This window comes from Alternaria rosae, assembly GCF_020736505.1.
Source record: "Alternaria rosae strain MPI-PUGE-AT-0040 chromosome Unknown BKA58scaffold_4, whole genome shotgun sequence".
NCBI lineage: Eukaryota > Fungi > Ascomycota > Dothideomycetes > Pleosporales > Pleosporaceae > Alternaria > Alternaria rosae.
This window is the reverse complement of record NW_025763573.1, coordinates 1653343-1680269: the sequence shown is the minus strand read 5'-3', so window position 1 is coordinate 1680269 and position 26927 is coordinate 1653343. Positions and strand designations below refer to the sequence as shown.

General features: G+C 52.5%; 8 protein-coding genes across 8 annotated transcripts; 7 read left to right on the top strand and 1 right to left on the bottom strand.

Annotated features, from left to right (window-relative positions):
- The first annotated feature begins 1245 nt into the window (after window positions 1–1245).
- BKA58DRAFT_152146 (leptomycin B resistance protein pmd1) lies at window positions 1246–5909 on the top strand. Its single transcript, XM_046164804.1, has 7 exons — window positions 1246–1903; window positions 1967–2126; window positions 2176–2830; window positions 2886–4453; window positions 4509–4909; window positions 4957–5087; window positions 5202–5909. The coding sequence occupies exons 1-7, from the start codon at window positions 1375–1377 to the stop codon at window positions 5688–5690; spliced, it is 3933 nt and encodes a 1310-aa protein (XP_046026352.1). The 5' UTR covers window positions 1246–1374; the 3' UTR covers window positions 5691–5909.
- Window positions 5910–6961: 1052 nt separating this feature from the next.
- Window positions 6962–8964, top strand: BKA58DRAFT_152108 (L-ornithine 5-monooxygenase (L-ornithine N(5)-oxygenase)). Its single transcript, XM_046164803.1, has 3 exons — window positions 6962–7137; window positions 7216–8173; window positions 8220–8964. Exons 2-3 carry the CDS (start codon window positions 7254–7256, stop codon window positions 8791–8793), a joined length of 1494 nt encoding a protein of 497 aa, XP_046026351.1. The 5' UTR covers window positions 6962–7137; window positions 7216–7253; the 3' UTR covers window positions 8794–8964.
- A 479-nt stretch (window positions 8965–9443) lies between these two features.
- On the top strand, window positions 9444–12910 carry BKA58DRAFT_151991 (kinase-like domain-containing protein). The gene is made up of 6 exons (XM_046164802.1): window positions 9444–10331; window positions 10398–10675; window positions 10725–11084; window positions 11132–11391; window positions 11440–11918; window positions 11967–12910. Exons 1-6 carry the CDS (start codon window positions 9833–9835, stop codon window positions 12755–12757), a joined length of 2667 nt encoding a protein of 888 aa, XP_046026350.1. The 5' UTR covers window positions 9444–9832; the 3' UTR covers window positions 12758–12910.
- Window positions 12911–13647: 737 nt separating this feature from the next.
- BKA58DRAFT_312400 (eukaryotic translation initiation factor 3 subunit C) lies at window positions 13648–16394 on the top strand (the record flags this gene model as incomplete). The annotated part of the gene is made up of 4 exons (XM_046167376.1): window positions 13648–13975; window positions 14061–14673; window positions 14722–15094; window positions 15141–16394. 4 exons carry the CDS (start codon window positions 13648–13650, stop codon window positions 16392–16394), a joined length of 2568 nt encoding a protein of 855 aa, XP_046026349.1.
- A 1582-nt stretch (window positions 16395–17976) lies between these two features.
- Window positions 17977–19577, top strand: BKA58DRAFT_151987 (Mn2+ homeostasis protein-like protein Per1). The gene is made up of 4 exons (XM_046164801.1): window positions 17977–18232; window positions 18332–18374; window positions 18424–19195; window positions 19253–19577. The coding sequence occupies exons 1-4, from the start codon at window positions 18119–18121 to the stop codon at window positions 19305–19307; spliced, it is 984 nt and encodes a 327-aa protein (XP_046026348.1). The 5' UTR covers window positions 17977–18118; the 3' UTR covers window positions 19308–19577.
- Window positions 19578–19783: 206 nt separating this feature from the next.
- On the bottom strand, window positions 19784–22208 carry BKA58DRAFT_468495 (uncharacterized protein; the record flags this gene model as incomplete). The annotated part of the gene is made up of 8 exons (XM_046175112.1): window positions 21784–22208; window positions 21608–21688; window positions 21256–21546; window positions 21104–21201; window positions 20823–21040; window positions 20515–20751; window positions 19891–20452; window positions 19784–19836 (listed from the first exon to the last, which is right to left on the bottom strand). The coding sequence occupies exons 1-8, from the start codon at window positions 21984–21986 to the stop codon at window positions 19784–19786; spliced, it is 1743 nt and encodes a 580-aa protein (XP_046026347.1). The 5' UTR covers window positions 21987–22208.
- A 950-nt stretch (window positions 22209–23158) lies between these two features.
- BKA58DRAFT_151949 (S-adenosyl-L-methionine-dependent methyltransferase) lies at window positions 23159–24593 on the top strand. Its single transcript, XM_046164800.1, has 4 exons — window positions 23159–23579; window positions 23635–23812; window positions 23873–23878; window positions 23929–24593. Exons 1-4 carry the CDS (start codon window positions 23548–23550, stop codon window positions 24433–24435), a joined length of 723 nt encoding a protein of 240 aa, XP_046026346.1. The 5' UTR covers window positions 23159–23547; the 3' UTR covers window positions 24436–24593.
- A 717-nt stretch (window positions 24594–25310) lies between these two features.
- Window positions 25311–26907, top strand: BKA58DRAFT_151942 (uncharacterized protein). Its single transcript, XM_046164799.1, has one exon. It carries the CDS (start codon window positions 25535–25537, stop codon window positions 26579–26581), a length of 1047 nt encoding a protein of 348 aa, XP_046026345.1. The 5' UTR covers window positions 25311–25534; the 3' UTR covers window positions 26582–26907.
- The last annotated feature ends 20 nt before the right edge of the window (window positions 26908–26927 follow it).

The following is a 26927-nucleotide window of genomic DNA, read 5'->3' as shown; positions in this document are numbered from 1 at the left end:
AAAATTGCACTCGATATTGCTTGACAGGAATCTGTAGAATGCGATGCTCGATCGCAGGTTTCGATGATGAGAAACTGAGGCACGATGATTGGTCGAAGGTCTTCAAGTACCTTGAGACCAGTACACACAGGGGTGGCGCACGTGAGAACGGGTTCCAACGCTCTGTGCCTGGGTAGCGCGTTCGAGGCTTGACGGCGGAGTGTGCAGTGCTCCGTTGTAAGCAAGCAGGCAGCAAGCAATCTTCAAGAAGCGACCCCCAAGAAAGTATCGCGGTCGCCGAATTCCAAATGAACGAGTACTGCTGGAATTAGAAGTAGAGAAAATCCAAGCTGAGGCGTGCACTGATTCGATGATTTCTGGTATCGCAACTCCGTGATGTTGAGCACGTTGTCCGTAGATGCAGCGTCATACATTCTGGTTGAGTGACAAGTGGACGTGTCATTCAACAAGCGGCGCGTAAGATTTGATACAGTCAATCAGACGCGTTTGGCGGCGGCTTTGCAAGTGGGCGAAAACAGGAGCAAAAACTGTTCGAGACAAGACTAAATCGAGACTGAAAACCGAAGCTCCACCTCAATCATGCTAGTCCGGAGTGGTAGCGTGAAGTGGTGGACGTAAAGGCGTGGGCGCGCCTCCAATGACGACAAGGCCGTCGCGTTGGCTGGTTGGGCGTCGTTGTTCCATAGCCTCTTTGCTATCTCCCCACGCTATGGAGGAGAATCAGTTTGTCAAGCGCAAACGCGTCGCAAGATCCTGTCGCAACGTGGTGGTGGACGCGACCTCGGAGCTGTGCCGCTGCTTGGTGGGGAAGACGCGGCCGGGCATGCCGCCGAAAATCCCGTGCTTTGCGTGACAGACCAGGCGGGTCATCCCTTGAGCAGAAATTATCAGATGCAGTCTACCCCTGACCTGATTTCATGTCGCCGCTAGCCCAGCCCTACCACAGATGATGTACTAGCTATGCACGCTGCACGCGTCCGTCTGGCTGTCACCCGACTGCCTAACTTGAGCTCACCTGCTGCAGCCCGATGACAGAGTATATATTGTAAGCCTTTCACATGCGGCCTCTCCGGATGTTCAGACAGTCTCTGGTCGTCGCCGCCCTTCTGGTGCATGAAGTTGTTGCAGGGCGGCCATCTATGACCATGCCAAGACTCTAATTTAGTCCTGCGCTCCTACCAGGTCTTCCGTGTTGGCCATGGATGTGACATCAACAACGCTGATTCATCAACATCGCCTCCATGGCATCCTCGCTCATTCCAGTTCACAGTCGCAAGTTTATCGCTGCATCTCTCGCTCGCTAATGCTCATCTGAGCAGCGGCCGGGCACTGCATACCCGCAATCGCATTGCGTAACGCCAGGCGCGCGCCACAATGCCCGACTATCACGACGATGACAGCTCCGAGAGCCAACCCCTTCTGGATTCCGAAGAAAGTGAAATTGAGAATGAACCCTCTGTCCGTCACAGTACGCAATGGGAGAGGCATGTAGAACCGTCGTTAGCGACGGTTCAGCCTCAGGCTTTTGAAAGTCCTACCGTCTTTCGACAACGATTTATCCGCCAAATCCTTGGCTCGAACAAAACCTCCTATTTTGCACTGTACAGGCAGTTGGATGATGTTGGATCCAAGCTAATTCTCATCTTGGGTATCGTCACTGCGATCCTGGCCGGGCTGCCGCTTCCTCTGATAGGCGTCGTGCTTGGGCGCATTATCAATAACTTCCCACCCAACCCAGATGAGCTGAAGCATCTGCTGTTCCGTCTGATGTCAGTTGCAGTTGGGTATTTTGTCATTACCTGGGCTTGGGCGGTGTGCTGGGCTATCATCGGAGAACGCGTGAGTAGGAAAACCAGAGAAAGACTTTTGCATCGTGCTTTAGGCATGGACATGACCTACTATGGTGCGTAGATGCCCGCGAAACGCCTCGCATAGACTATGTATTGACTCGATTTGCCTGTTGTAGACACTGTCTCGCCTGATCTATCTAGTATTCTCACGGAGAAGACACAGACTATTCAACTCGGTACTTCGGAGAAGGTGGGCCTCTTCATCGCATCCATAAGCTACTTTATCTCCGCATTCACTGTGGGTTTTATGCTAAACGCAAAACTGACCGGAGTAATGTAATTACTATCATTGTTATGATGTCAAGAGAGTTGTTAACATAACTAGGTTCGTTACGGTCATACCTTCAATGGCATTCGTTGTCTATTTCGGTACTAAACAAGTTTCCGATCTCGCTAAGCAGGCTGCACTATACACCGAAAAAGCTGCCTCGGTTGCTGAGAGTGCCATCCGCGCAGTACAAATCGTGCAGGCGTTCGGCCTATTCGAGCAGCTTAGTGAGGAACACGTTCATCACCTTCGATCTGCCTTGCGGGTTGGAATCCGAAAGAGCGTTGCGGGGGCTGTCATGCTTGGTTCGGTTTACTTCGTTGCATATGCCACCAACGCACTTGCTTTCTGGTACGGTGATCGCTTAAGAGACGGTAGCGCCGAGGCCGGTACCATCTACGCAGTCGTCTTCCTTATACTGGACGCTTCTTTCGTTGTTGGGTCATTCGGCCCATTCATTCAAACATTTGCTATGGCTGCCGCAGCTGGGGCTGCGGTAATGGATGTTCTCGATCATCCGACATCCGATATCGATGTCTATTCCCCAAAGGGAAAACCAGCGGACGGGACACATTTCGAACAGGATCTAGTGCTTTCATCGGTGTCATTTGTATACCCAGCTCGTCCTACTGTGCGAATCCTGGACAGTATCGATTTACGCATCAAACCTGGGCAAGTCACGGGTCTAGTTGGACCGTCCGGCTCAGGAAAGGTATTTATCAACTCTCGACCAGCACAAACCATTGGCTGACCTCACTTCTTCTTAGTCCACTATTGCATCGCTGCTTTTGAGGCTCTACGATCCAACTTATGGCGCCGTAAACCTCGGCAACGACAACTTGAAGTCATTCAACGTCCACAGCCTGCGGACACACATCGCACTCGTCACTCAAAATCCGGTTCTCTTCACTGGAACGATACTGGATAATATCAAGCATGGTATCCCAAGTGCCGAAAGAGAACAATTGACTGAAGACGAGATTCTTGCTCGGTGTGAGGCGGCGGCAACAGAGGCATACTGTGATTTCCTAGACCGACTTCCTGAGGGCATACACACGAAGATCAGTTCCGGACCCCAGTCTCAACTTTCCGGAGGCCAAAAGCAACGTATAACTCTCGCGCGTGCGCTTGTGGGTAACCCGTCCCTGCTTCTACTGGACGAATTTACAAGTGCCATGGACGGTACAAGCGAAGCGATTGTTTTGGAAAATCTCCGTCGTTCTTCAGCTAACGCCAACCGGACCACTGTTATAATTGCACATCGTCTGGCAACTGTTCGGGATGCTGATCGTATCGTCGTCATGAAAGACGGGAGTGTAGAAGAAGACGGGCGCCATCAAGATCTTCTAAAAAAGAACGGCATCTACGCAGAGCTTATCAAAGCACAGCAATTCGAAAAGGGGCGGCCGTCAGCAACTTCGTCGATCCGATCTGCTGCCAGCTCTACCCACAAAGAGCATGGGGACTCTCCAGGCGAATCAAGCAATGTTTCCCGGTCGAATTCAGCATCAAAAATTGATGCACCGAAGATGAGTGCTTTGACTTTGATTGGCAGATCTTTAGCATTGAGTCGCCGTGAAACGCCAGCTATAATTGTCGGTTTGATTTCCTCCGTCTTCAGTGGTGGAGTCATCATCGGAGAGGCGCTCATATTTGGCAACTTGGTCGAACTTTTGAACGATACATCCGGCTCGGACGATCTCACGAGGAGAATATCGTTCTACTGTATGCTTTTCTTCGGACTGGCAATCATCGCCCTGACTTCCCACTCTTTTGGCAAAACTGCTTTCGGCATGGTCTCCGAAAACCTTACCTTACGAGTCCGAGATCTATCTTTTCGAACCATCCTCCAACAAGACATTGCCTGGTTCTCTAAGCCTGGTCATTCTCATCACGCTCTTATGTCGCGTCTAAACTCTGATAGCGGCAGTATTAGTGGTCTATCTGGTGTCATACTCGGAACTGTCTTCTCCATTGCGACGTCTGTTCTTGGCGGAATTGTTCTGGCCCACATTGTGGCATGGAGAATCGCCATAGTCTTGCTGGCGGCTGTCCCCGTCATGCTTCTAGCTGGTTTCCTGCGCCTTCGTATCTTGGCCATGGCAGAGGAGCATCATCAGACCGCTTATAACGACGCTGCAGCCCTTGCGTCGGAAGCCACTTCTTCTATGCAGATCGTTGCAGTCTTTGGCTTGGAATCGCACTTCCTGGATGGTTATCGAGAAGCAATCAGGAAGCCGTACGAGGAGCACCTCAGGTTCAGTGTGCTTGGCAACATCTTGCTCGCCTTTTCACTTTCAGTCACATATTTTGTCTATTCTTTGGCGTACTGGTGGTAAGTATATATGTTGATGCTGCTTTCGTCAGCGACATGCTAATCGATGCGACAGGGGATCTAAACAAGTGCGCAACGGTAACTACAGTCAACGAGAGTTCTTCATTGTACTCCCTGCGCTTCTTTTTTCTGCACAATCTGCAGGTCAGCTCTTCAGCCTGGCACCTGAAATAACTCGGGCCAAGGCCGCAGCGCAAAACGTATTCTCTCTACATGACGAGAAGCCGTCGATCATCACAGATCTGACGCCTTTGGAATCCGCCACCACCACTACATCCAACGGTAGCGCTTTGTTATCTGGCCCTTCAGCATCGTATGGAACATTTGGAGTTCGCGGAGAACTGGAGTTCCGCAACGTCAGTCTCTACTATGAGAGTCGGCCCAATGTTCCTGCCTTAAACAACGTCTCATTTCAGATTCGCCAGGGCGAAAACGTAGCATTTGTCGGTCGTTCCGGTAAGTCAACGAGAGTATTGCACGATAAGTACTGACTTCGTCACCAGGCGCTGGAAAGTCGAGTACGATTCACCTGATAGAGAGATTCTTCGATCCAAATGCTGGACAAGTGTACCTCGATGGGCAAGACATACGGCAAGAACCTGTCCGAAACCATCGTGCGCGCCTAGCACTTGTGGTAAGTTACCTGCTTTCGTCCAGATTAATACACACTTTACTTTGTTATATGCCAATCGAGCGTGGTCGCTCTCCATGGGGCGAGTTTCATATGAAGATGGCTGACACCTAGCAGGAGCAAGAGCCAGATCTCTTTCCAGGCTCAGTAAAGTTCAATATCGGACTCGGCGCTCGGCCAGGTACTACAGTCATCGATGACGATATTCAACGGGTGGCCAAAGAATGTGAGCTTCACGACTTCATCATGAGCCTGTCAGAGGGCTACAACACGGAAGTCGGTGCACATGGCTCCAAACTCTCAGGTGGTCAGCGCCAACGCCTTGCTATCGCCCGAGCTCTCATACGTGATCCAGAGATCCTTCTTCTCGACGAAGCGACGTCTCAACTCGACGCCAATACCGAACGCGACATCCGAACGGCTATCGCCGCTGCTTCTAGAGGCCGAACTACGATCATGATAGCACATCGATTAGCAAGTGTGCAACACGCAGATCGTATCTTCGTGTTTGATACTGGCCGTATCGTTGAGCAGGGTAGACACGATGAGCTCGTAGCCATGGGAGGCATATATGCCGCCATGGTCGCAACACAGGAACTGGATTAAATGCTCTTCTATGCATCTTGCCGATTCTCCAGTTTGCAATCCCGCCGGACCGTTCTGTCTCTTCGATGTGTATTGTTTAGGCGACTAGCGCATTGTAATTTGTGTATGTACCAGTATCCTCATGTTTTGACTACTCATCGAAGCACCTCTCGCATTTCGAAGGCGTTGAACAATGTTTGTTTCTGTACTGTCATAGTTCTTTTCATAATTAATTAGTGCTTCATGCGTCAAGCATCGTATATGCGTTTGTTCCTCAACCTGCCTAGTTCGCTCTGGTGCATCCTCTTCAGTAAATGGCGCCGCCTTTGCATGCTAGTGAAATGCTATACTCACAGTGGGCCCTAGGATAGAACAGCGACAAATGCATTTATCCAAATGAGCTCACTATTCCGAATACTGGCCGGTGCAATCTTCTATCTCCACAGCCGTTCACAAACTCAACGCTCCTGCTCTGTCCATGTCCTGTTTCTGTTACCGTATGTTGCTCTCAGTGATTCCAAGGCGACATGATCAGCGCAAGAAAGCGTCTTCGAGCGCCTCGTTCGTCATCAGCTTGCTTCACTATGCGCTAGCATGACATGCTTCTGGAACTCGGAATGATCGGCGGCTGCGGCGTGCTAACCGAGCCTAGTAGCAACGCCGGAACATGCAGTTGATGGTGGGTGTCGTTGGGCGTGCACCAGTAAGACCGAGGCCGCTCCGAACTCGCAAGAAATCTCTTCATCTAATCTGATGGATTGATCCATTTCCATCTGATAACTTTTACTCCGCCAAGCGCGCATGTTACCCACGACCCCACGGAGACTATACTCAATCGCGTCGCTCGACGCAACTACAGGACAAGTGCTGCGGGGCACGTCTGAAAATTTTGCCTCCGTAATACGCTTCAGCAGTGCCACAAAAGCTGTTGCTCGACGGGCTATGCTCCGTCATCTTATCAGATGGCGCGTCCGAAGATCAGTGACATGGGGGTTGTGCTGCCATCACCTGTTTAGCGAACCGCAGATGGTGACACTAGGTTGGAACGGACCGTCAGGGTCTGCTCTTACGAAGTGACATCGGACCATTCTCTGACCAGCATCGCGGCCGCTATCGATCGACATGGATGTGCTACACGCAAGAACGGATCCTGGGCACGGCTATGGCCAAGGTACAACTCATGGCCGCTGTCGTGGACCTTCTTCCATAACTTGACGACGGTAGCTACGTTGACCATCCAGCGAGTGAGTTGGTTTTTGCGATCTCACAATTGAGCGATCAAATAGGTACGTTGCTGTGGTCCGTCTTTTCGTCTTGTTCATCTGCGCCAAGTGTAGACGTCATTGTTCATCACATGAATCCGCTGACTGTCGGCTTTCCACTTACAGCTCTGCGACTTGAGCTTCTTGACGGCTAATTGCCCAGTTCAAAAGAACCCCAATTTGAAGCGTCGGTGAAAGCTGTCAGTGTACGTAGTCCCGCCAACAGTCGCGCAAAGCACGACATGACCTTGCGTAATGTGTGCCAGCAATACTAACGGAAGAAGTATACGTGGTAGTGACAGCCCGCGAACATATCACAAATATGAGTCCTCACGCCGAAATGTCATCGAGCACGTCCGAAGGGCCAGCCCCAGCCGTCCAACGAGCTTTCAACGGTTTTTTGACCGAGAACCTTAATGAAAGCCATCTTCCCACGATTGAGAACCGATCACACCTCCGATACACTGCAGAAGATGAACTGCACGACCTCATATGTGTCGGTTTTGGCCCAGCGTCACTAGCCATTGGTGTGGCTCTGCATGATGCTTTGGATGGGACTGATCCTTCCCTAGTGGATGTTGCTGGCCTCCAAAGCAGACCACCAAAAGTCGCGTTTCTCGAGAAGCAATCGCAATTCGCGTGGCACGCTGGCATGCTTCTACCGGGCGCGAAGATGCAGATTACTTTCATGAAAGACATGGCCACCATGCGAAACCCGAGAAGTGAATTCACCTTCATCAACTATCTGCACCAGAGGGAGCGTTTAGTCGAGTTTGCAAATCTGAACACTTTCCTACCAGCTCGTGTGGAGTACGAGGACTATATGAAGTGGTGCGCTAGCTGGTTCGAAGAGGTGGTAGCATACAGCCAAGAAGTCATCAAGGTCATGCCCGAGAAGTCGCCAAATGGCGAGATAACCACGTTCACCGTCGTCTCGCGCAATACCCTGACAGGACGCATCGAGTCGCGGAGAACCAAGCATGTTGTCATCGCTGCGGGTGGCAGACCCAACATTCCTGCGCCATTCCCGACAAACCATCCCAAGGTTGTCCACTCGTCAAAGTTTTCATATATCTCAAAGGAGATCTTGAAGGATCACAGCGCACCTTACAGTGTGGCGGTAGTCGGAAATGGCCAGAGTGCCGCTGAGATCTTCGACTTCCTACACGCAAACTACCCCAACTCGCGAACACGAATGCTGATCAAGGGAGGAGCACTAAGACCAAGCGACGACTCGCCATTGTAAGTGAGAAACGACTGTTGCCGAACTGTTTTACTAATATGCCAGTGTCAATGAAATCTTCAACCCGTCGCGAACAGACTGTACATACGCGCGCGCCCCTAAGCTTCGCGCAACCACGCTGCTCGAAGACAAGGGCACGAACTACGGCGTCGTCCGCCTTCCGCTTCTCGAACACATCTACGAGACGCTGTACCTACAGCGCATTCGTCATGGAAACTCGCCTGCCGAGGAAGAGAACTGGCCGCACCGAATCATGCCATACCGTCGCGTCATTGATGTGACTGACTCCCCAGTCCGACAGGGCGGCGTACGTCTTCAGGTGCAAGACACTAGTCCATTGTATTTCTCGGAGTGTGCAGGTGCCCAAGAAAGGCAGGAAACACTGGATGTTGATGCCGTCTTTGTAGCGACAGGATACCACAGAGACCTTCACGAGACACTACTCAAAGATGCAAGGCACCTCATGCCTGGTGGAGAGCTAGAGGGTACCAAGTGGCAGGTGCAGAGGGATTACAAGATCAACTTCACTGAGAAGAGTGTTGGTGACGATGCCGGTGTTTGGCTGCAGGGCTGCTGTGAGACTACGCATGGTGTAAGTACTGCCTGGGCATGTTTGTGAAGAGGAAGATGTGCTAATCATGGTGACAGTTGAGCGATACCCTTCTTTCGGTGCTTGCGACGCGTGGAGGTGAGATGGTGAGGAGCATCTTCGAAAAGCCTGCTACGTGGGACAACGGCGATGTGTTGGGCGGGTATGAGATGCGCGAGTAATGGATGGTTCGTCGGTAGATATCATGTAACTAGGTACACTCCTCTTTCAGCTGCACATACTACTATGACGTCTTTGGTCACGCCAGCCTTTTGCCCAGCGACGTCAAATTTCGTTTGTCGCCCCAGTTGCACATGCCCGTTGCACTTGCTGCGGTCCGCGGCGGGTGCTGTGAGGGAAAAAAGCAACGCTTATTTGAATTTGATATCGGTGCCTAGGGCATCCAGGGTCGCGCCTGCCTGTTTGAGGACCCTGAAGAGGGAAGCAGCCCAAAGAAGCTGCACTCGACACAACGTGAAGCTGCGAGGCGACCGTCGTGTACCTGCTGAATACGTGATAATGATGAGTAAGATTCTAGAGAAAGGCAGCTGCAACCCACACAGTGAATGACGGCAGTCACCCCACGATGATGGGCGCGAGGAGGCTGGCCGCTTTGGTCGCTAGCGCAACCAAGGAAAGAGCCCAATTCCATGGATGTTGCAATGGCGCCAACATCAGCGCTACGCTGACCTTGAAGCCATCCTTTCCCTCTGCTTGTGAACATTCCCTTCTGCGCTTCCCGTCCGCGCATTTCTTCCCTGCGGCTGCTCCAGGCCCTGCTGCGACAGCGTACAGCCGCTGACCACGTAACACCACCCCGCAACCGCCAAACGCTCCAAGCCCGTCACCCCGAGTCCCGTACGGCCATAACAAGCGCGCTCCTTCCGAGCCCACGCCTCTTGCAATCACGACTCCAGTGCTGCGCCGCAGTCACCCTTCGCGGTAGCTCGATCCTCTCCATCAGCGGGCGCGTATCCTCGGCATGCAACACCGGCAGTGAGGACTGATTGGCGTCTCTATCCGCGACACCGTCGCTCTACACCCTTTGCCCTCGCCGTTCTCGGTTGCCATGGAACCGCAGTGGACTGCCTACTCGGAGGCACCGGGTAACCGCTACTCGCACAGCATGGCCTCGTCTCCGCACGCCTCGCGAGACGCCAGCGTGTCTTCGCAGGTCAAGCCGGACCCATACGCAACGCCGTCACGACAGAATTCAATGCCTCTGCAGTCGCCTGGCGGCACTGCTAGCCGAGGCCCCGAGTACAACGACGGAGATGGCGATGTTCCCATGGAGGATGCATACAAGCCGCGGCTGAACATGTCGCGCCCTACCCAGCAACAGAGGCAATCGCAGCAGTTCCTGCAGCACGAGGAGAGTGCCGCTGCCCGCAGATACTCGCCCATGAACCTGTCACCTACCTCGCCCTACTCGGGCGGTGCACAGCAGGGCGGACAGAACTACACCAGCTTTACCCCTCAGGCCCAAGCGCAGACGCAAGCCAGTCGGCAGAGCCCGACGCGCAACAATCCCTACATGTCGCCGCCCAACAACTACTACTCTCCGCCATGTAGGTTCAGCCTGTGCTTGGAGATTCCCATGCCTTAGCCTTCCAGTACTGACAGTATCGCTTTAGCCTCCCGACCGCATGCGCCTCAACTGCCGCCTCTACAGTCCAACATGAGCCCCGAGAGTTTCTACCCGCAATCTGCGACTGCGCAATTGAACGCGGTATACAACAGAGACGCTCGATCGCCGCGCGCCTCCTCCAGCTCAAACCCCCCACAGCTGCCTCTGCCAGGCCGAGGGCCAGTACCAAAATTCGAAAAGTGTGTCAACACTGCCGATCTGCAACCTAAGATCAACGCCCAGCCGCCCTTTCGTCGCGCAAATCCTGAGGGTGGCTTTATTAGCGTAAGTCGAACAGTGTGGTCGGCAGCTTTCATGCTAACAGAACGACTAGCCCCTACAAGCGCTCACTGCGCACCTGCCCATGACCTACAAGCTGTGCAACGGCGGCTTCAACTACCAGTCGTCGCGCAACCCTCGCCGAGTACTCACCAAACCGAGCAAGGGCGTTAAGAACGACGGATACGACAACGAGGATAGCGATTACATACTCTACGTGAACGACATCCTAGGGTCAGAGGAGTCAGGGCACAAGAACCGCTATCTGATTCTGGATGTGCTAGGTCAGGGTACCTTTGGGCAGGTCGTCAAGTGCCAGAACTTGAAGACACAGGAGGTTGTTGCAGTCAAGGTTATCAAGAACCGGACAGCATACTTCAACCAGAGTATGATGGAAGTGTCTGTGCTTGATTTGGTCAGTATTCTACCACAAAGACGCAGGACGGCTCTAACACGGCGCAGTTGAACAAACAGATGGACAAGAACGATGACCATCACCTGCTGCGGCTGAAAGACACCTTCATCCACAGGCAACATCTGTGTCTGGTCTTCGAGTTGCTCAGCGTCAACTTGTACGAGCTGATCAAACAAAACCAGTTCCGTGGACTATCCACAACCCTGGTGCGCGTATTCGCACAGCAGCTGATCAATGGTCTCGCGTTGCTTGGAAAGGCGAAGCTGATACATTGCGACCTGAAGCCCGAGAACATCCTGTTGAAGAAGTACGTAATATGTCTGACATTTGCGCGCGTATACTGACCTGTTGGTAGCCTCGAGAGCCCAATCATCAAAATCATCGATTTCGGTTCCGCATGCGACGAACGCCAGACCGTGTACACGTACATCCAATCGCGATTCTACCGATCACCCGAAGTTCTGCTTGGTCTGCCGTATTCAGCAGCGATCGACATGTGGTCATTGGGTTGCATTGTCGTCGAGTTATTCCTCGGTCTGCCTCTGTTCCCAGGCTCGTCTGAGTACAATCAAGTGTCAAGGATAACGGAGATGCTGGGGCTACCACCTCATTGGATGCTCGAAATGGGCAAGCAATCAGGAGAGTTCTACGAGAAGTCGCAGGATGAGTATGGCCGCAAGCAATACCGGCTGAAGTCAATGGAGCAGTACTCACGGGAACATGGCACGAAGGAGCAGCCCAGCAAAAAGTACTTCTCTGCCACGACTCTGCCCGACATAATTAAGAACTACCCCATGCCGCGGAAGAACATGAAGCCAAACGAGATCGAGCGAGGTAAGTAGGCGAACAGATTGTGTCACCTTCATGGCTAACCTATCATAGAAATGGCCAACCGAGCAGCCTTTATCGACTTCGCACAGGGACTGTTGAATCTTAACCCTCTAGAACGCTGGACCCCTGCGCAGGCCAAGTTACATCCGTTCATAACCCAGGCCAAGTTCACTGGTCCATTCGTACCTCCGATGACTCTAAAGTCCGGCTCAAGCAGGTCGCCTGCCCCTGGTGTTCAGGAACAGCAACGATTCGAGGGCATGAGCAGACAGCGACAGCAGCAGCAACAACAGGCCGTCGCGCAACAGCAACAAGCGCAAGCAGCCCAGCATGCTGCGTATGCGAACATGCAGATGAACCAGTATGCCGCTGCGCAAAGCCCGCAGGCTCAGCAAAACCCCTACAACATGTATGCCCCAAACCACCAGGGCGCTCCTCCACCATATCCTGCACAGGCAGCACAATACGGTCAGCCGATGAATATGATGCAGCCACAACAGCCACGACAATACAACCAGCCTCAGAACCTGTATGCCCAAGCTACTACCCGCGCTGGGCGGCAACGAGCGACGACAATGGATCAACAGCAGTCGGGACAATCTGGTATCCCCCCTGCTCTTCAGAGGGTGATGAGTCACCTCGATCCGAACGCGCCCGTTCGTCTGCAACCATCACCAGCATACTACCCACCGCCACCTGATGGTGCCCCTGAAAGCGCCAGCAGCGCCGCCAGGAGAAGAGGGTCACGAGCAGGCAATTCAAACCGCAACCAGAACTTTGTGCGAAACTTGGAAGACCGGACGCTTGAAGAGGGTTTTATGGGTCAGAATCATTGGCAGTGACGGGATGGCTTCGACGAGTAGTTCTCATATTACGAAAACAACCCTCTGCTCCACGTAGAGATGCGACGGTGGATGAGTCGCGGCGTTCTGAGTTCTCCTTGATGCACGTTTCCCTCGGAGTGCTTCCGTCAGTATCGTCGCCCGAGACATGAGATAGGCAACATGACGCTATCGACAGGGGGAGCAGAACTCGGATGACCGCGCAAGCCGCACATGTTCCCCACAGTCTGCTCAAATTGTACCACGCTCTGACGATGCACAGCACCCTCAACTGGCTTCTGACAGGCTCTCTGCTGGGCCAGATTGATGACTCACGGCCTGCACTGGGAATCGCCGAGCGAGAGAAGCTGGGTCTTGATTGAATGGTACACAGCAGGGCGGACCAGATGCGTGTTCAACAGCTTAGCTGGTGTCGCCAGATGTCGAGCCATGACTCAAACGTGCTCAGCAGTCGGGGAAGCGGTGGATGACAGCACATGTACTTTTATTAGCATTCTCGTAAACCCCTTTGGCTATGTCTGTGGCCACAAAAGCGTGTGTATACTTTCAGCTCGCGATGCATGTGATGGTGTTGGAGGATAACATGAGCTTTGTGTAGAGCTGACTGTACCGTTGAGTAAATCGGCATCTTTGCGTGGTGAGACGCAAATAATGAAACGTCGAATACTACGTGGTACAATAGAGTAACTCTACTAGCGCATTGCTGTGAAGGTGTTCGCGTCTGCTTAGGGTTAGGCGCGGGGCACACAGTCATGGCTTGGCGCTGGCTCGAAATTCGGCTCCGGAAAGTTCAAACAAGGCGGCAGTGACTCTGGTCAACCCACACGGCGCCCGCCACACATATTACCCTCGACCCCTCCGGCAAATCCCTACTCTCGAGCACTGCAACCATGGCGTCGCGATTCTTTGCCGCCAGCGACAGCTCCTCGGACGAGTCCAGCGAGGAGGAGCTCTACTCCAACGACGAGGAGTCTGAACAGGAGGACAGCGACAAGGACTCCGACGAGGAATCCGATGACGATGACTCGTCCGACTCTGGATCCGAAACCGGAGCCAATCGCTTCTTGAAGGACGCCTCGAGCGATAGCGACAGCGACGACGAGGATGTGAACAAGGTGCTGAAGAGTGCCAAGGACAAGCGCTTTGACGAGCTCGAGGCGACCATCCGGCTCATTGAGAACGCGCAGAAGATCAACGACTGGGCCGTCATTTCAGAACGTAGGTCTATTTCCGAAGTGGCTCTAGAGGTGGCATAGAGCATGGTGGCGGGGTAGACAAACAGTGCTGACATCTCGTTATACAGAGTTCGACAAGCTCATCCGCCAGGTGCCTACTCTGACCAAGCAGAACGATGGCAAGGTCCCCAAGCTGTACATCCAGGCCGTTGCCGACCTCGAGACGGTTGTCATCGAGACCCACGAGAAGCAGAAGGTCACTCCCAAGAAGATGAACGCTGTCAACGGTCGCGGTTTCAACGCTGTCCGCCAGAAGATCAAGAAGCACAACCGCGACTTCGAGAAGGACATCAACGCCTACCGGGAGAACAAGGAGGACTTTATGCGCGAGGAGGAGGAAGTTGTTCAAGCACCCAAGGAAAAGAAGAAGAAGAACAAGATCCCTCAACTCGGCACCGAGGTCGTTGAAGAGGCCACTGACGACGGTTTCATCACAGTCGGAGCTGGTGGCAAGGCTGTTCTGTACACGGCTGAGGGTATTCTCAAGCACTTGCGCGCCATTGTCGAGCAGCGTGGTCGCAAGAACTCGGACAAGCTGGAGCACATCCGGACACTGGAGAAGTTGTTCGACGTCGCCGTCAACGACTACCAAAAGGTCCGCGTTCTTCTGACCCTCATCTCGACGCGCTTCGATTTGACATCCGGCACTGCCAGCCACATGCACCAAGATCAGTGGAAGCTGTGAGTACCTTTGGCCTAACATGTTTGTTATTTGCTAACACAACGTAGGGCCGACCAGGAATTCGGAAAGCTTCTTGAGATTCTTGAGAACAGCAACGAGATTGTTGTCATCGAGAACGCCGAGGAGTGGGAGGACGACGAGAAGCTCCCCACCATCACACCCGGCGAGATCTTCCGCATCCCAGGAAGCATCGTCTCTTTCGTTGAGAGGCTCGACGACGAACTCACCCGCTCGCTGCAGCACATCGACCCGCACACTTCCGAGTACATTGAACGGTTGACCGACGAGGCTCTGCTGTATGCTCAGTTGGTGCGCACCCTGGTATACGTTGAGAGCATGAAGAAGAACCCAAGCCTAGAACTTCCACAAGAGCCGTTGAACCGCATTGTCATGCGGAGATTGGAACACGTCTACTTCAAGGTGCGCAAATGTGCCTTAGTCTGTTGATCTATGCTAACATCTACAGCCCTCCCAAGTTATCACTATCCTCGAGAACAACGTTTGGAAGGCGATCCCAGAGAGCCTTGACTCCGAGATCACCCCCCGCGCCATCTCCAACGACACCGCCTCCCTCGTACAAACTCTATGCACATACCTCTTCCAGAACAGTGAGGGCATCATCCGCGCTCGCGCCATGCTGTGCCAGATCTACTTCCTGTCTCTGCACGACCAGTACTACAAGGCTCGCGACATGATGCTCATGTCGCATTTGCAAGAGACGATTAGCAACTTTGACGTAAACACACAGATTCTCTTCAACCGCGCGCTGGTCCAAGTCGGTCTCTGTGCGTTCCGTGCCGGTCTTGTCTACGAGGCACAAACCTCGCTACAGGAGATCTGCGGTAGCAACAGGCAGAAGGAGTTGCTCGCACAAGGTCTGCAAATGCAGCGATACTCCCAGATCTCGCCCGAGCAAGAGCGTCTTGAGCGTCAACGGCAACTTCCTTTCCACATGCACATCAACCTTGAGCTGCTAGAGTGCGTCTACCTGACCTGCTCCATGTTGCTTGAGATTCCTCTTCTCGCACAGCTTGGCTCCTCGCCAGACCTGAGGAAGCGAGTCATCAGCAAGACCTACCGCCGTCTCTTAGAGTACCATGAGCGTCAGATCTTCACTGGTCCTCCTGAGAACACCCGCGACCACGTCATGCAGGCTTCCAAGGCACTGTCTGCTGGCGAATGGAAGAAGGCTGCTGAGTTCATCAACTCGATCAAGATTTGGGAACTCATGGCCGACTCGGAGAAGATCAAGGAGATGCTTTCCTCGCAAATCCAGGAAGAGGGTCTCCGGACATATCTCTTCACATACGCACCATTCTACGACACTCTCTCCATCACCACACTGGCGGGTATGTTCGAGCTGTCAGAGCGCAAGGTCTCCGCAGTCGTCTCCAAGATGATTTCACACGAGGAGCTCGCTGCCGCTCTCGACCAAGTCAACTCCGCCATCATCTTTAGGAAGGGTGTTGAGCTGTCAAGACTACAGACCCTCGCGCTTAGCTTGTCAGACAAGGCATCAGGTCTCATCGAGTCGAACGAGAAGACACTGGAGCAACGCACACAAGGAACCGCCAACGCCTTTGAGAGGCAAGGTGGTCGCGGCGGTCGCGGTGGCCGAGGAGGCGGCCGTGGTGGTGGTGGTCGCGGAGGCGGCGGCCCGAGGGGCGGAAGGAATCAGCAGTTCACTGGCGGTGCTTTGGGACGGGCTATCCAGGCTTAGACGTAGATACCTCGTCTTCTAGGAGGCAACGTAGGGTCATGGGCGGCGAATACGGTTTTGTCGGACTACACCTTTTGGTAGCTCCGTGGTAATGCGAATGCTTTTCAGCTAGATCATGAGAGCGAATGCAAGAATGAAAAGTACATCATGCTCGTAATGCCATGCCCAGTCTTCGAATGCCTTGGTGTGCTGGATGAGTGCGACCTTGCACAAGGAAACAGTCGAATGCCTACTCCCTGGAAGTCTACTTACCATTTAATTTTGTAAACATTAGCTTCTACACCAAATTGGACGGCAGTGCACATGTTCGGTTTTTTTCTTGTGTGAGGTTGTGTGAGCAAGCTGCGTACAAGCGCAATGCAGGTATTATTCCCAAACACGCTGTTTTCACTTTACACAGATATGTACTCTTCGACTTCGTTAGTGTTCAAATGTAAGGCAATGAAGTGGAAATTCGTCTTAGCATAATTGCGCTTCATCGGCGTTTGTTGGTTAGTGTGCTCAAACACACCTCAGTCAAAACGGCTTTGCATAGCGTAGTAGATACATTGGAGACCTAGAGTGACGGGGGGAAGATAAAAAAGTGTTTTTCATATCTTCTGCGAAAGTATTCAAGAGCACATGAACGATGTGTCATCTCACGGGTTTCACGTGCTGTGTGAATCTTCGACCGCTCATCTTAATTTTAAAAGCAGTCAGTCGATGACGCTACTACTGCTTCTTGCGTTTCTAAAGCAAGTAGATGCGGTAAAGGTAGACTTGTGGAACAGTAGCATTCGCCTGTCTCTTTGGGCGGTATATCTTGCGAGCATAAGTTGTGTAGGTCGACCAAAAATAAATATAGAAGCTGGACAAGACCAGCCACTCGGATAGAGATGATAGTAGACGTCAGGCATTTGTGGGGGCAAAAAGAGAATGGACGGGCGGGTGATCTGAGAGATTTGTTAGCAATTGAGCTCGAATCCATGTAATTCATCAACTTACCGAAACCCGGACCTTCCGCAATTGTTTCAATCTTCCGCAAGAGGACAGGAAGATGCAAAGCGGACGCTCTACCACTGAGCCACACGCCCTGGAGTCTTGAGAGACTGTGGTGTTGATGGGGAGTTACGAAACAATGTATGTTATAAACTTAGTAAAAACAGGTGGGCGGAAGCGGGGATGAGCCCCTCACCGTAGCTTGGACCAACCAAAAACTGTACAACAACCGGCAGGCTCTCTTATAACCGGTAGCTCAAAGGTGGGGCTGTTGGTATATGTGGAATGCCGAAAAATGTCCGCGTGTTGGCCGATCCATGCTTTCGTTCAGAGTCAATTTACTGACGGGGATGTCGAAAGTTGAAGGGACACGATGGCAACGTATTCAAGAGAAAAAGAAACGTCTACTCTTAGCAGAGGATAATAGGAAGTATTCAAGTCAAAAGTTGACATTGCTTTAGGGTTTCGTTAGCTGTTGTTCTCATACTAAGTAGACCGCCGCGCACCTGTTCATTTTCTTCCCCGTTAAGGCGATAGACTAGACGGCAGCGATAGACACTATCATTGCGCGTAATGTTCGTACTGCGAACTTCGTCGTCGTCGTCCAGTTTCCATTACACGTGCCCCAAGGAAAACGACGGAGTTACCGGCCCGCCAAGACCCTGTCGATCCATCGCTCAGACACGCGACTTGAGAACACGAGACGAAACCACATGGCAGCCGCTGCCCTCCCACACCGGTGAACAATGAAGCTACGAATAGCCTCTGCATGGCACACATTCGCCGTCTTGCTTCTGCTGGGCGGAGCTGCCCAGGCTTCTCTCGGTGACAGACTGCCCGATTTCAAGGACTGTGTTCAGGTACGTGTAGAAAGAGCCGTGTTCATGATTGAGAGACGAGCGAAAAAGACCATGCGCCTTTGACTGGCCCGAGACACGTAACTAACAGTACGTCGGCAGGTGTGTAAAGAAGCCAATTGCGGTCCAGATGGCACGTCAATACGTACGATACACCCCAACTACCTATCCACACCTAACTCACACTCGCGCAGCCTTCCACCGCCGCCTGCTCCTCTGGGACTGTCCCTCCGAATGTGACTACACGTGCCAACACATCATAACCACCCAACGTCTCGCGCGCGACCCTCCGTACATGCAGCCCATCTACCAATTCCACGGCAAATGGCCCTTCTACCGCTTCATGGGCATGCAAGAACCTTTTAGCGTCATCTTCTCCCTCTTCAACTACCTCGCGCACGACTGGGGTATGTCGCAGCTCCGCGACAAGATACCCGCGTCGTACCCTCTGCGGAAATACTACCTGTGGTTTGGATACGTGGGCCTGGCGAGCTGGACATTCAGCATGATATTCCATACCAGAGACTTTGGGGTCACGGAGAAGTTGGACTATTTCGCTGCGGGCGCGAACGTGCTGTATGGGTTGTACTATGCGCCCATCAGAGTGTTCAGGCTCGACAGGAAGGAGCCGAGGAAACAGAGCTTGCTGAGGCTCTGGACAGGACTCTGCATTACGCTGTATACGCTGCATGTCTTGTACCTCTCGCTCTGGTCCTGGGATTACACATACAACATGGCTGCCAATGTCGCTGTTGGCATTGTGTCAAACCTGCTCTGGAGTGGCTTCAGTTACGTTCAGTATCAGAAGATTGGGAGGACTTGGGCTGTGTGGCCTGGTCTGTGTGTGGCCTGGATCATCTTGGCTATGAGCTTGGAGCTGTTGGATTTCCCGCCTTGGATGGGCATGATTGATGCGCACAGCCTGTGGCATCTGGGCACGGTTTTGCCGACCGTTTTGTGGTACAAGTAAGTTGGGTCCTTAAATCACCGTCTTGTCGGTGATGTAAGCTAACGGCTTTTCAGCTTCCTTATCAGAGACGCTCAGGAAGATATTGCAGGTACGCGGCTCAAGGATTGATGGACGCGCTCGCTCTCCGACGAGGCTACTGCCATCCGCCCGCTGTAAATGGCTCCGTCGCTTACCATACTCGTTTCCAGGAAAACTGCCTACTGCTGGTTATAACGCTGGTGCTTGGAAAGACAAGAGCTAGTTCTGGACAGTCGCGTTATAAACATAATGTGTTACGTTTGCATCGAGGGTGTTCAGACAGGCTGCAAGAATACAAATCCTGTGTTCTTCTGTGGGCTCATGTTCCGATGTATATCAATGATGGCAGCGACGTTGCACGTTGAAACAATATTTCCAGAAGGGCAATCTAAGAGACCACGGACGCTCTGTCGTGAAGCTCGTGAAGTCGTAATTCGAAACACCCATACAACATGGTACCCCAGTGCAAACGCCCAGGACGAGCCGTCGCAGTGATAGCAACAAGGAAAAGCACCAGTACCTTGATATGAAGTGAAAGTCACCAAGCCTGCTCTCTCATTTTATGTCTACTCATCCGGTATACTCAAAACCCCCTGATTCCATTCGCCACCATTCAATCCTATGACGTGTTAGCGGAACTTCATCAGAGACACCGGAAGGAAGCCCAACTTACCTCGCGTGAAGGCCGTAATGTCATCCCCCTCCGTCTGATAAAAGACATACAAACTATCCCACACGGTCTCCTCCCCACGCTTCTCCGCAAATGCAGTGACCGTGAGATGCGTACCACCAAGCCCTAGCACCGGACCCGCAGGGTCAGTAATAGCAAATGTTTCGTCTTCGAGGAACGTCGTATTCTCAGCTTGGTACGTGACATTATACCCTTTGATACTTCGATCAGCCATTTGCGCATAAAAGTACGTCGTATAGCCCAGAGACGTGATAGGATACACGTCCTGTATGGTGCCCATGGTGGCGTTTTGCCACGAGTTGGTAGGGTGCGACTCTGTGGACGTGACATTCTCGTTCACGTCTTTCCACCAAAACTCCACGTCGTTGTTCTGGTTGTTTAGCATGGCGTATGTTGTGGTGCCTGTGCCCCAGCTGTAGCAGCCTACGCCGGCGTGGCCATTGAAGCCGGGCCATTTTTTAAGAGGTACCCATGTGTCCTGCGTTTGGCCGCTGTACCAAGCATATTGCTCAAAGGTCGACTCGTCGGTGGCAAACCAGATGTCCTGTTTCGATGGTAATCGTGTCAGTCTATCTCGTTGAGATGCCATGTACATTTCGAACTTACCATGCCCTTCTGATTCACAAATGGGTCTGTGTTGTTGAGACCAGAAGCAGTGGGGAATTTTGAAAAGTCGGAATCGCCATAGAAATTGCCCTTCCAACACGCCTGTAGTCCAGTAGTCGGCGAATCAAACGCTTTCAGATCGAGCTTGCTGAGTGGTCCGGGCTCCCAGATGTCGGTGATATTAGATTGCGTGACCTGCTTGACCGTGTTGTTTTTGTCGATGTAGAAGATGTGGAACTGCTCATACTTAGCATAGCTAGGCGATGGCAAGATGGAATATTGTTCGACTCCAGCTCACGAGTACTTACATATTGAGTTTCATCGATAGCGAACGCGACTGCGGATATGGGCGATGCGTCCTTCGCGTCGCTAGCTACAGTCTGAGCTTTAGTTCCGCCGATCCATTGCCTGTCCGTAGTATACTGCATGAACCTGATGTCGCCTGTATGATGCTGGAAGTAAAGCGTAAAGATTCGTCGTTGGCCTTTGTTCCATGACTCTCCAGCTAGTGCAATGCCAGTGCCGTCTGGAAGCGAGTGGGTCAAGCGTCAGTGTATATCTCACGTTTACCCGGTACATAACCACTTACTGAATACACCCTTCTTCGAGAGATACTCGGCGTTGAGAGAGCCACCAATACAGGACTCAGGATTCTCGCGACAGAAGGGATGAACAATATCTTCATGTCTGCATCGCGTTAGAACATGGAGTGCATCAAAAAGGACATATGTTAAGACTTACGACCCCTTCTTTCTTAGGCCTAAACCCAGACCGAGTCCCAGACCAAGACCGATGAGTGCAAGAACACCGAGACCTATGAGGATGAAAAAAGTGCGCTTCTTCATCCCGCATCTCCGGTCGTCTTTTGGTGGCACTGGGGGAGGGGCAGCTTCGTGATAGCTCTCATACGAGTCGACATGCTCTTTGAAACCGTAGGGCCGGATGTGTGGAGACGTGATGGTAGTGCCTCCATGTGACGAAGGAGACATAGGTCGGCCTCCATGAGGGTATTGACTAAATTGGCCGGGCACTCTACAAACCCGTGAATAAAGTCAGTGTGTTTCTCACATGTACTTCGTGCAAGGCCAATTACACTTGAGGTCCAGAGAAGTCTGGAGTAGGTGTGCCGATTGGGTCGAGTGTACCGTACGGGGTCTCCTTCTCTGTCGAATACCTGCTACAGCGTCAGATCATGGACCAAATGCAGGAGCGATGGTGCGCTTCGATGAATACAACGAAAAAGTGAGCACTGAATGAGAGTAGACATACCCTTCCTGATACACCTCATAACTCTGTGGCTGCGGAGGCTGATGGTGCTCTTGTTCATATGGCAGTGGAGGTGAGACTGCTGGCGAGGTGTTTGAGTTGGGGTAGGGTTGTGAAAAACCATCGACTGGGTATATCTGATTTTGTTCCTGAAAGTGTGATGGTGGGCTCCACTGGCTATCAGTATAGCTTCGGGGACTGTTCATGTTCTCACGGTGTTCTTCGCGCCGATCAATTTTGCCTGGTAGAATGTACTAGGTATGAAGGGTGGATCAAAATCTTGACGGAACAGCGAGTTCACCAGCTTTGAGCCTGCCCAAGTGTGTAAGGGACATGGCGCCGAATGCAGCCGCGCCCCGATGAAATGCAAGAGAAGTGCTGACGGGTAAGGACATGGTAGCATGCATACCTGAGCGCGCCTGATTGCTTCTAGGTCGTGAATCATCCAGACATAGGTTAGGGCGTGTCTACCACATAACAGTAAGCACAGCAGTTAGCATGTACCAAGCAATGACAAGGACCAATTGGGGTTCGTGAGGCTTGCTGTCAGCACCACCGCATCCAGCGTTCATTCAACGAACACATTACCATTCGTTGGATGCTACTTATGATTCGATCGCTTGCATAGTAATGCGAATGGAGCTGAGCATTTGATGCTATTCAGCCGCTGAATGTCTACCGTAAGCACTCCATAGCCCGAAAGATCTAACAGGAGAACTGTTGTACAGCACTGCTCTCACGACAGACCTGCATCGCATGATACATCCTCCCATCTGTTTCGATTGCGAAGACATAGCATTCCTCGTCGCAGATGCAGCGTTGTCGCTTTCGGTAGCAGCCAAAGCTCAGCCCTGGACTAGGGTCGGGCTGAAAGCAGGACTAATATTAGGTTCGTGATTTGCTGGGTCCAGTCATGCTCCATGCCATCTCGCTTGGCCCGGAAAAGCCGAGAATATATCAGCTGGAGGAGACAGAATTGTTCGTTCGTTATACAGGTGTGGTGGGTCCGACGGCGAGGTCTTCCTCTAGATCGCAGCGTCGTGCGGGAGTGTCCGGTAACCCCGCAACTCAACCTCCAGAACCTGGTGTCGCATTGTAGCAGCGGAGGTGGAGGAGCATGCACTCAACCGATGTGCGACTCTATGAATCTGACCGAGGGAGCCAGTATTCGAAGGCTCACTTGTTAGTCTGAAGAGCCGTTGTGGCTGGGTTAGGTAGATGTACGTACCTAGATATACGACGTTGCGGCTGTTCGGGAAGTTCGCGCTACGCGCTCGAACCGTAATTCGGGCTGAGCTCATGGTAGGCTTTAGTTCCACGAGGTGTGGTGACTCGATGACTGACCAGGCTCACCGGTTGGTGCACAACATGTCTGATTTGATCGTCTGGCGGAGAGCCGACCTAGCAATGCTGACCTTTTCAACTTGGATGCTATCAGCAACGTACGACATTATTTGCGCACCAAAGCGGATACGATAAGTAATGTGGGACATGAAGCAGGTACAAAGGAGGAGCGCTGCTCCAATAATACGCTGTGTTTCTATTCGGACGTTTTTGTGTAGCCTCATTGAGGGCTTTATGTATCCGAGCATGCTCCTGAAAGTCGCCGACAACTGTGAAGCCGGAGACTTGTTGCAAACCAGGGCAGATCCAATGGGTGCTCATGAAGAAATCAGTGGCATATGACTTGTATAAATTACGCTTTGCAGAGCACACAGCAAGGCGCAGCATCACATCGTATCGCAAGGCAAGGTACATTTGAACAGTATGTCAGTTCCACACCACGAGAACGACACAGGGTCAGTTGTACCATCCGCAGACGCTGCAGTACTGCATCAGCTAAAAGCGTGTCAGGCAGGTGTCAGACTGGTTCGAGGAGCGCCCAATCAACAAGGCCAGTCGTCAACAGATTGCTCGTGCAATTGTCGATAGGGCCGCCTTTGTAGGCATCGACTGGGCTAAGCTTCCTGGTGGCACAGAAACGGGCAAGACAGTGCACATGCTGGACTATGCGTGCGGGCCCGGGTTCCTGGTAAGTTCTGGCTGTAGGAAGTGCATGTGAGACATATACTGACTTCGTACCTCGCTGCAGAGTAAGGTGTGTACACTTGCGTACGATACGCAGGTCCTTTGCTGACCGTAAATCAGATATTCGGACCATACGTATCTTCTATACACGCAGTCGATGTATCTTCTGCCATGATTGAGAAATACATCAACAACATAGATACGTTCGGCCTTACTCGCGAAAAGATTGCATTCATGGTCGGCAACTTGCTGTCAGACCCGCCCGAGCCTTCCTCGCTCGACAGCGAAGAGTATAGCGATTTCGACCTCATCACAGTCGGCGCAGCTCTGCACCATTTCCCCTCTGCGAAGGACGCTCTCCGGCTCTTAGGGCGCAGGCTGAAGCCTGGAGGCGTCCTTCTCATTCAGGATCTGTACAGCTACGTTACAAGCGAAGCTGTTCAAGAGGCAGGCAAAGCGAAACATCCACAACAGAAGGAGAGTGACATGGCGTCGATGATGCGGGAGGCTGGGTTGATCGATTTCCACTTTGAGGTGCTGCAGGGAAACTTCGAGATTGAGCTACCAAGCGAAGAGGTGGGTCAGATCCGGTGCTTCATTGCGAGGGGTGCGAGGCCGCTGAGCTAGACTCAGGAGTGGTTAACATCGCAAGCGTCGTTATGGGAGTTTAGTATGCGAATTCCATAGTGATATCTTGTCAAATGATCACGTTATTTGTGGGGAACCTCGGAAGTCTAAGGTATTTGGTGTAGCGCACGTGTGGCGTAAGTGTGGCACAGCCAAAGGGTCCGTGGATGAGTCAGGGGGTCATGACGAAACGCCCGCACCGTCCATTCGATAGTGTCGAGCCCAGCCCGCGAAACCTGACCCTTTCACACCCATACGCCCCTCCCCTACCCACACTGAAGACGCGATATCACTCGCGATCGACAGTGAAGCCCAGCAGAGAGCCGCCTCAACAAGTCATTCATAGCAGACGCGTCTGCCCCGCCTTCTTCTTCACAGCAGCCGTCCTCCCCCACATCCGCATCCGACGCCGGCCCAAGTCCACGGCAACACCCGCGCGACACATCGCGAAATTTCCACTCCACCCAGCAAAGCGACAGGAATGGATTATATCTGCCCGAGAATCATGGCCTTTTTCTGGTACTCCAATCTCCCCAAGATCGCGAAGTTGGGCGACGTCGTCCGCACTGGTCACCGCGTTTGAACGCGACACTGCCACTCCGAATATATCTATACACCTAGAGCCTCCTGGCATAGAAGTCGAAATTTGAGGGAGAGCGTTTCAAGCGGAAACGCAGCGACAGTCGTGCCCACAAGTCGCAACTTGTGACAAAGGACGTCCAAGCGATCCGAAACACTCTTCTTCGCCTTCACCCTTCACCCTTCACAACGCGTCCACAAACACCACGACCGTGGTCGCAGCGGTGAACGAACAGAGGCTCGTTCAAAAGACACCTGCGCAACCGAGAGTTTCCCTGGTACCAGCGGTCACATTCCTCGCAAACGAACCGCTCAACCGTGGTTGTGGTGCACCCGTGACTTTACTCAGGGACCACCTGGACACGCACTACATCTGTCAGACGAGACCGTGAATACTCCTAGCATACACAGTAACAACAGTCAATTTCTACCGCCCCGCGACACGTCTACGGCACCACAAGTCCTGCTTCATACGTGCAGTTCACGGACCTGCCGTTACCACGCAACGCACGACGCCACCATGGCTTGCACAAAGATACCGGCAAGCGTCATCATGCCGCCCCGCGAGCTGAAGCAGTACAAGCGATGGCAATGCCTGCACACGAATACTAGGCCAGCTGAGCAAGGCTACATCCCCACAGCACGCGAATACGAAGACTTCCACCAGTGGTTGAAACGACAAGACTCTGGATACTTCTCAGACCCGTTTGAAGACATCTCCGGTCATATCACCCAAGGATGTTCTGCGGAAACGTCATCCTCCTTCGAATCGCCAGTTGCATCGATATGTCAGCATCCCATGCACCCCGTAGCAGCTGGCCAGCTACAATCACGATGTCCCGTCTGTATCATCGACCTGCACGTCAGATACATGAATGTCTTGTCAGAGGCTCTCGAAAGCGCAGGTGGTTGCGCGCCGTCTTGTACACTCACGAGCTCAGAACACCAACACACCGTGTACAGCGCTTGGTGCAAGGGGAAGATCAGCACACTCAAGGAGTTATCGAGACTTGAGCTCATGGCCGAAGAAGAAGCTTCATGGTCTGCGCAGCATCCAGAGGTCGCGCACGAAGACGTGCGAACCGCAGCGAAGGCAGTGGAGCTATACTGGTCAGAGACAACGGGTTGCCTAGAGAAGCGACCGCGATCGAACAAACAGGCTGCAGTAGTTTTTGCGCCGGACACCGCTTTCGAGCCCGGGCGACCCAATCCTTACTTCCACAGACGATCGCCGCGCTACGAGCCTGGGAAATATACGGTTGTTGAAGAAGGGGGACAAGAGGGAGATGATGTTTCGGAGGATTCGGAAGACTACTCTCACGCAAAGATCCATCATGTTGGCTCAACAGACGAGTCAAACGACATTACTTTGCAGACCGAAGCAGAGGAGTCACAAGCAGTTCTTGACTCAATCTGTGAGATTGAAGAGGATGACGGGGACAGTGACTGGGAAGACGTTGACTCTGACGAGGACAACTCTGACCACGAAAGCGAATTCGGCGACAGTGATTGCGCATACTTTGAGATAGAGGAAGAAGCGAGCTTTATCGTCTTTGGCGACGACTGAACTGATCCACAGCGATCTACCCCATACACCCGCCGCTACGCGGCCACCCAAAGACAGCCTCACACGAAGCGATCGCTACGAATCATGTACATATACCCAAGATAGGAGACAGAGGCACGAAGGACCGTGTCTGGGGATGATGGTAGAGAGGCAAAGCATACAAACAGGTCACCAATAAAGGCTGGCAGATGTCGCGTGGCGCGGACGTGAAGAGAAGCAGCGGACTTGGTAGCACACATGTGAGTGATCGGAAAGACACTCATCTATCGTCAATGACAAGAATTCATTATTCTGACACGCCTGATCCATCTCCATGACTCTTTTCTCTTCATCCCCAGAGCATCAT

Coding starts and splice junctions, on each gene's coding strand:
- BKA58DRAFT_151991 (XM_046164802.1), top strand. CDS start 9,833: ATGGAACCGCAGTGGACTGCCTACTCGGAGGCACCGGGTAACCGCTAC. Junction 10,332..10,397: donor CAACTACTACTCTCCGCCAT/GTAGGTTCAGCC, acceptor GTATCGCTTTAG/CCTCCCGACCGCATGCGCCT. Junction 11,392..11,439: donor GAGAACATCCTGTTGAAGAA/GTACGTAATATG, acceptor ACCTGTTGGTAG/CCTCGAGAGCCCAATCATCA.
- BKA58DRAFT_151942 (XM_046164799.1), top strand. CDS start 25,535: ATGGCTTGCACAAAGATACCGGCAAGCGTCATCATGCCGCCCCGCGAG.
- BKA58DRAFT_152108 (XM_046164803.1), top strand. CDS start 7,254: ATGAGTCCTCACGCCGAAATGTCATCGAGCACGTCCGAAGGGCCAGCC. Junction 8,174..8,219: donor CCAAGCGACGACTCGCCATT/GTAAGTGAGAAA, acceptor CTAATATGCCAG/TGTCAATGAAATCTTCAACC.
- BKA58DRAFT_151987 (XM_046164801.1), top strand. CDS start 18,119: ATGAAGCTACGAATAGCCTCTGCATGGCACACATTCGCCGTCTTGCTT. Junction 18,233..18,331: donor ATTTCAAGGACTGTGTTCAG/GTACGTGTAGAA, acceptor GTACGTCGGCAG/GTGTGTAAAGAAGCCAATTG. Junction 19,196..19,252: donor CCGACCGTTTTGTGGTACAA/GTAAGTTGGGTC, acceptor ACGGCTTTTCAG/CTTCCTTATCAGAGACGCTC.
- BKA58DRAFT_152146 (XM_046164804.1), top strand. CDS start 1,375: ATGCCCGACTATCACGACGATGACAGCTCCGAGAGCCAACCCCTTCTG. Junction 2,831..2,885: donor GACCGTCCGGCTCAGGAAAG/GTATTTATCAAC, acceptor ACTTCTTCTTAG/TCCACTATTGCATCGCTGCT. Junction 4,454..4,508: donor TATTCTTTGGCGTACTGGTG/GTAAGTATATAT, acceptor TCGATGCGACAG/GGGATCTAAACAAGTGCGCA.
- BKA58DRAFT_151949 (XM_046164800.1), top strand. CDS start 23,548: ATGTCAGTTCCACACCACGAGAACGACACAGG. Junction 23,580..23,634: donor CACCACGAGAACGACACAGG/GTCAGTTGTACC, acceptor AAAGCGTGTCAG/GCAGGTGTCAGACTGGTTCG.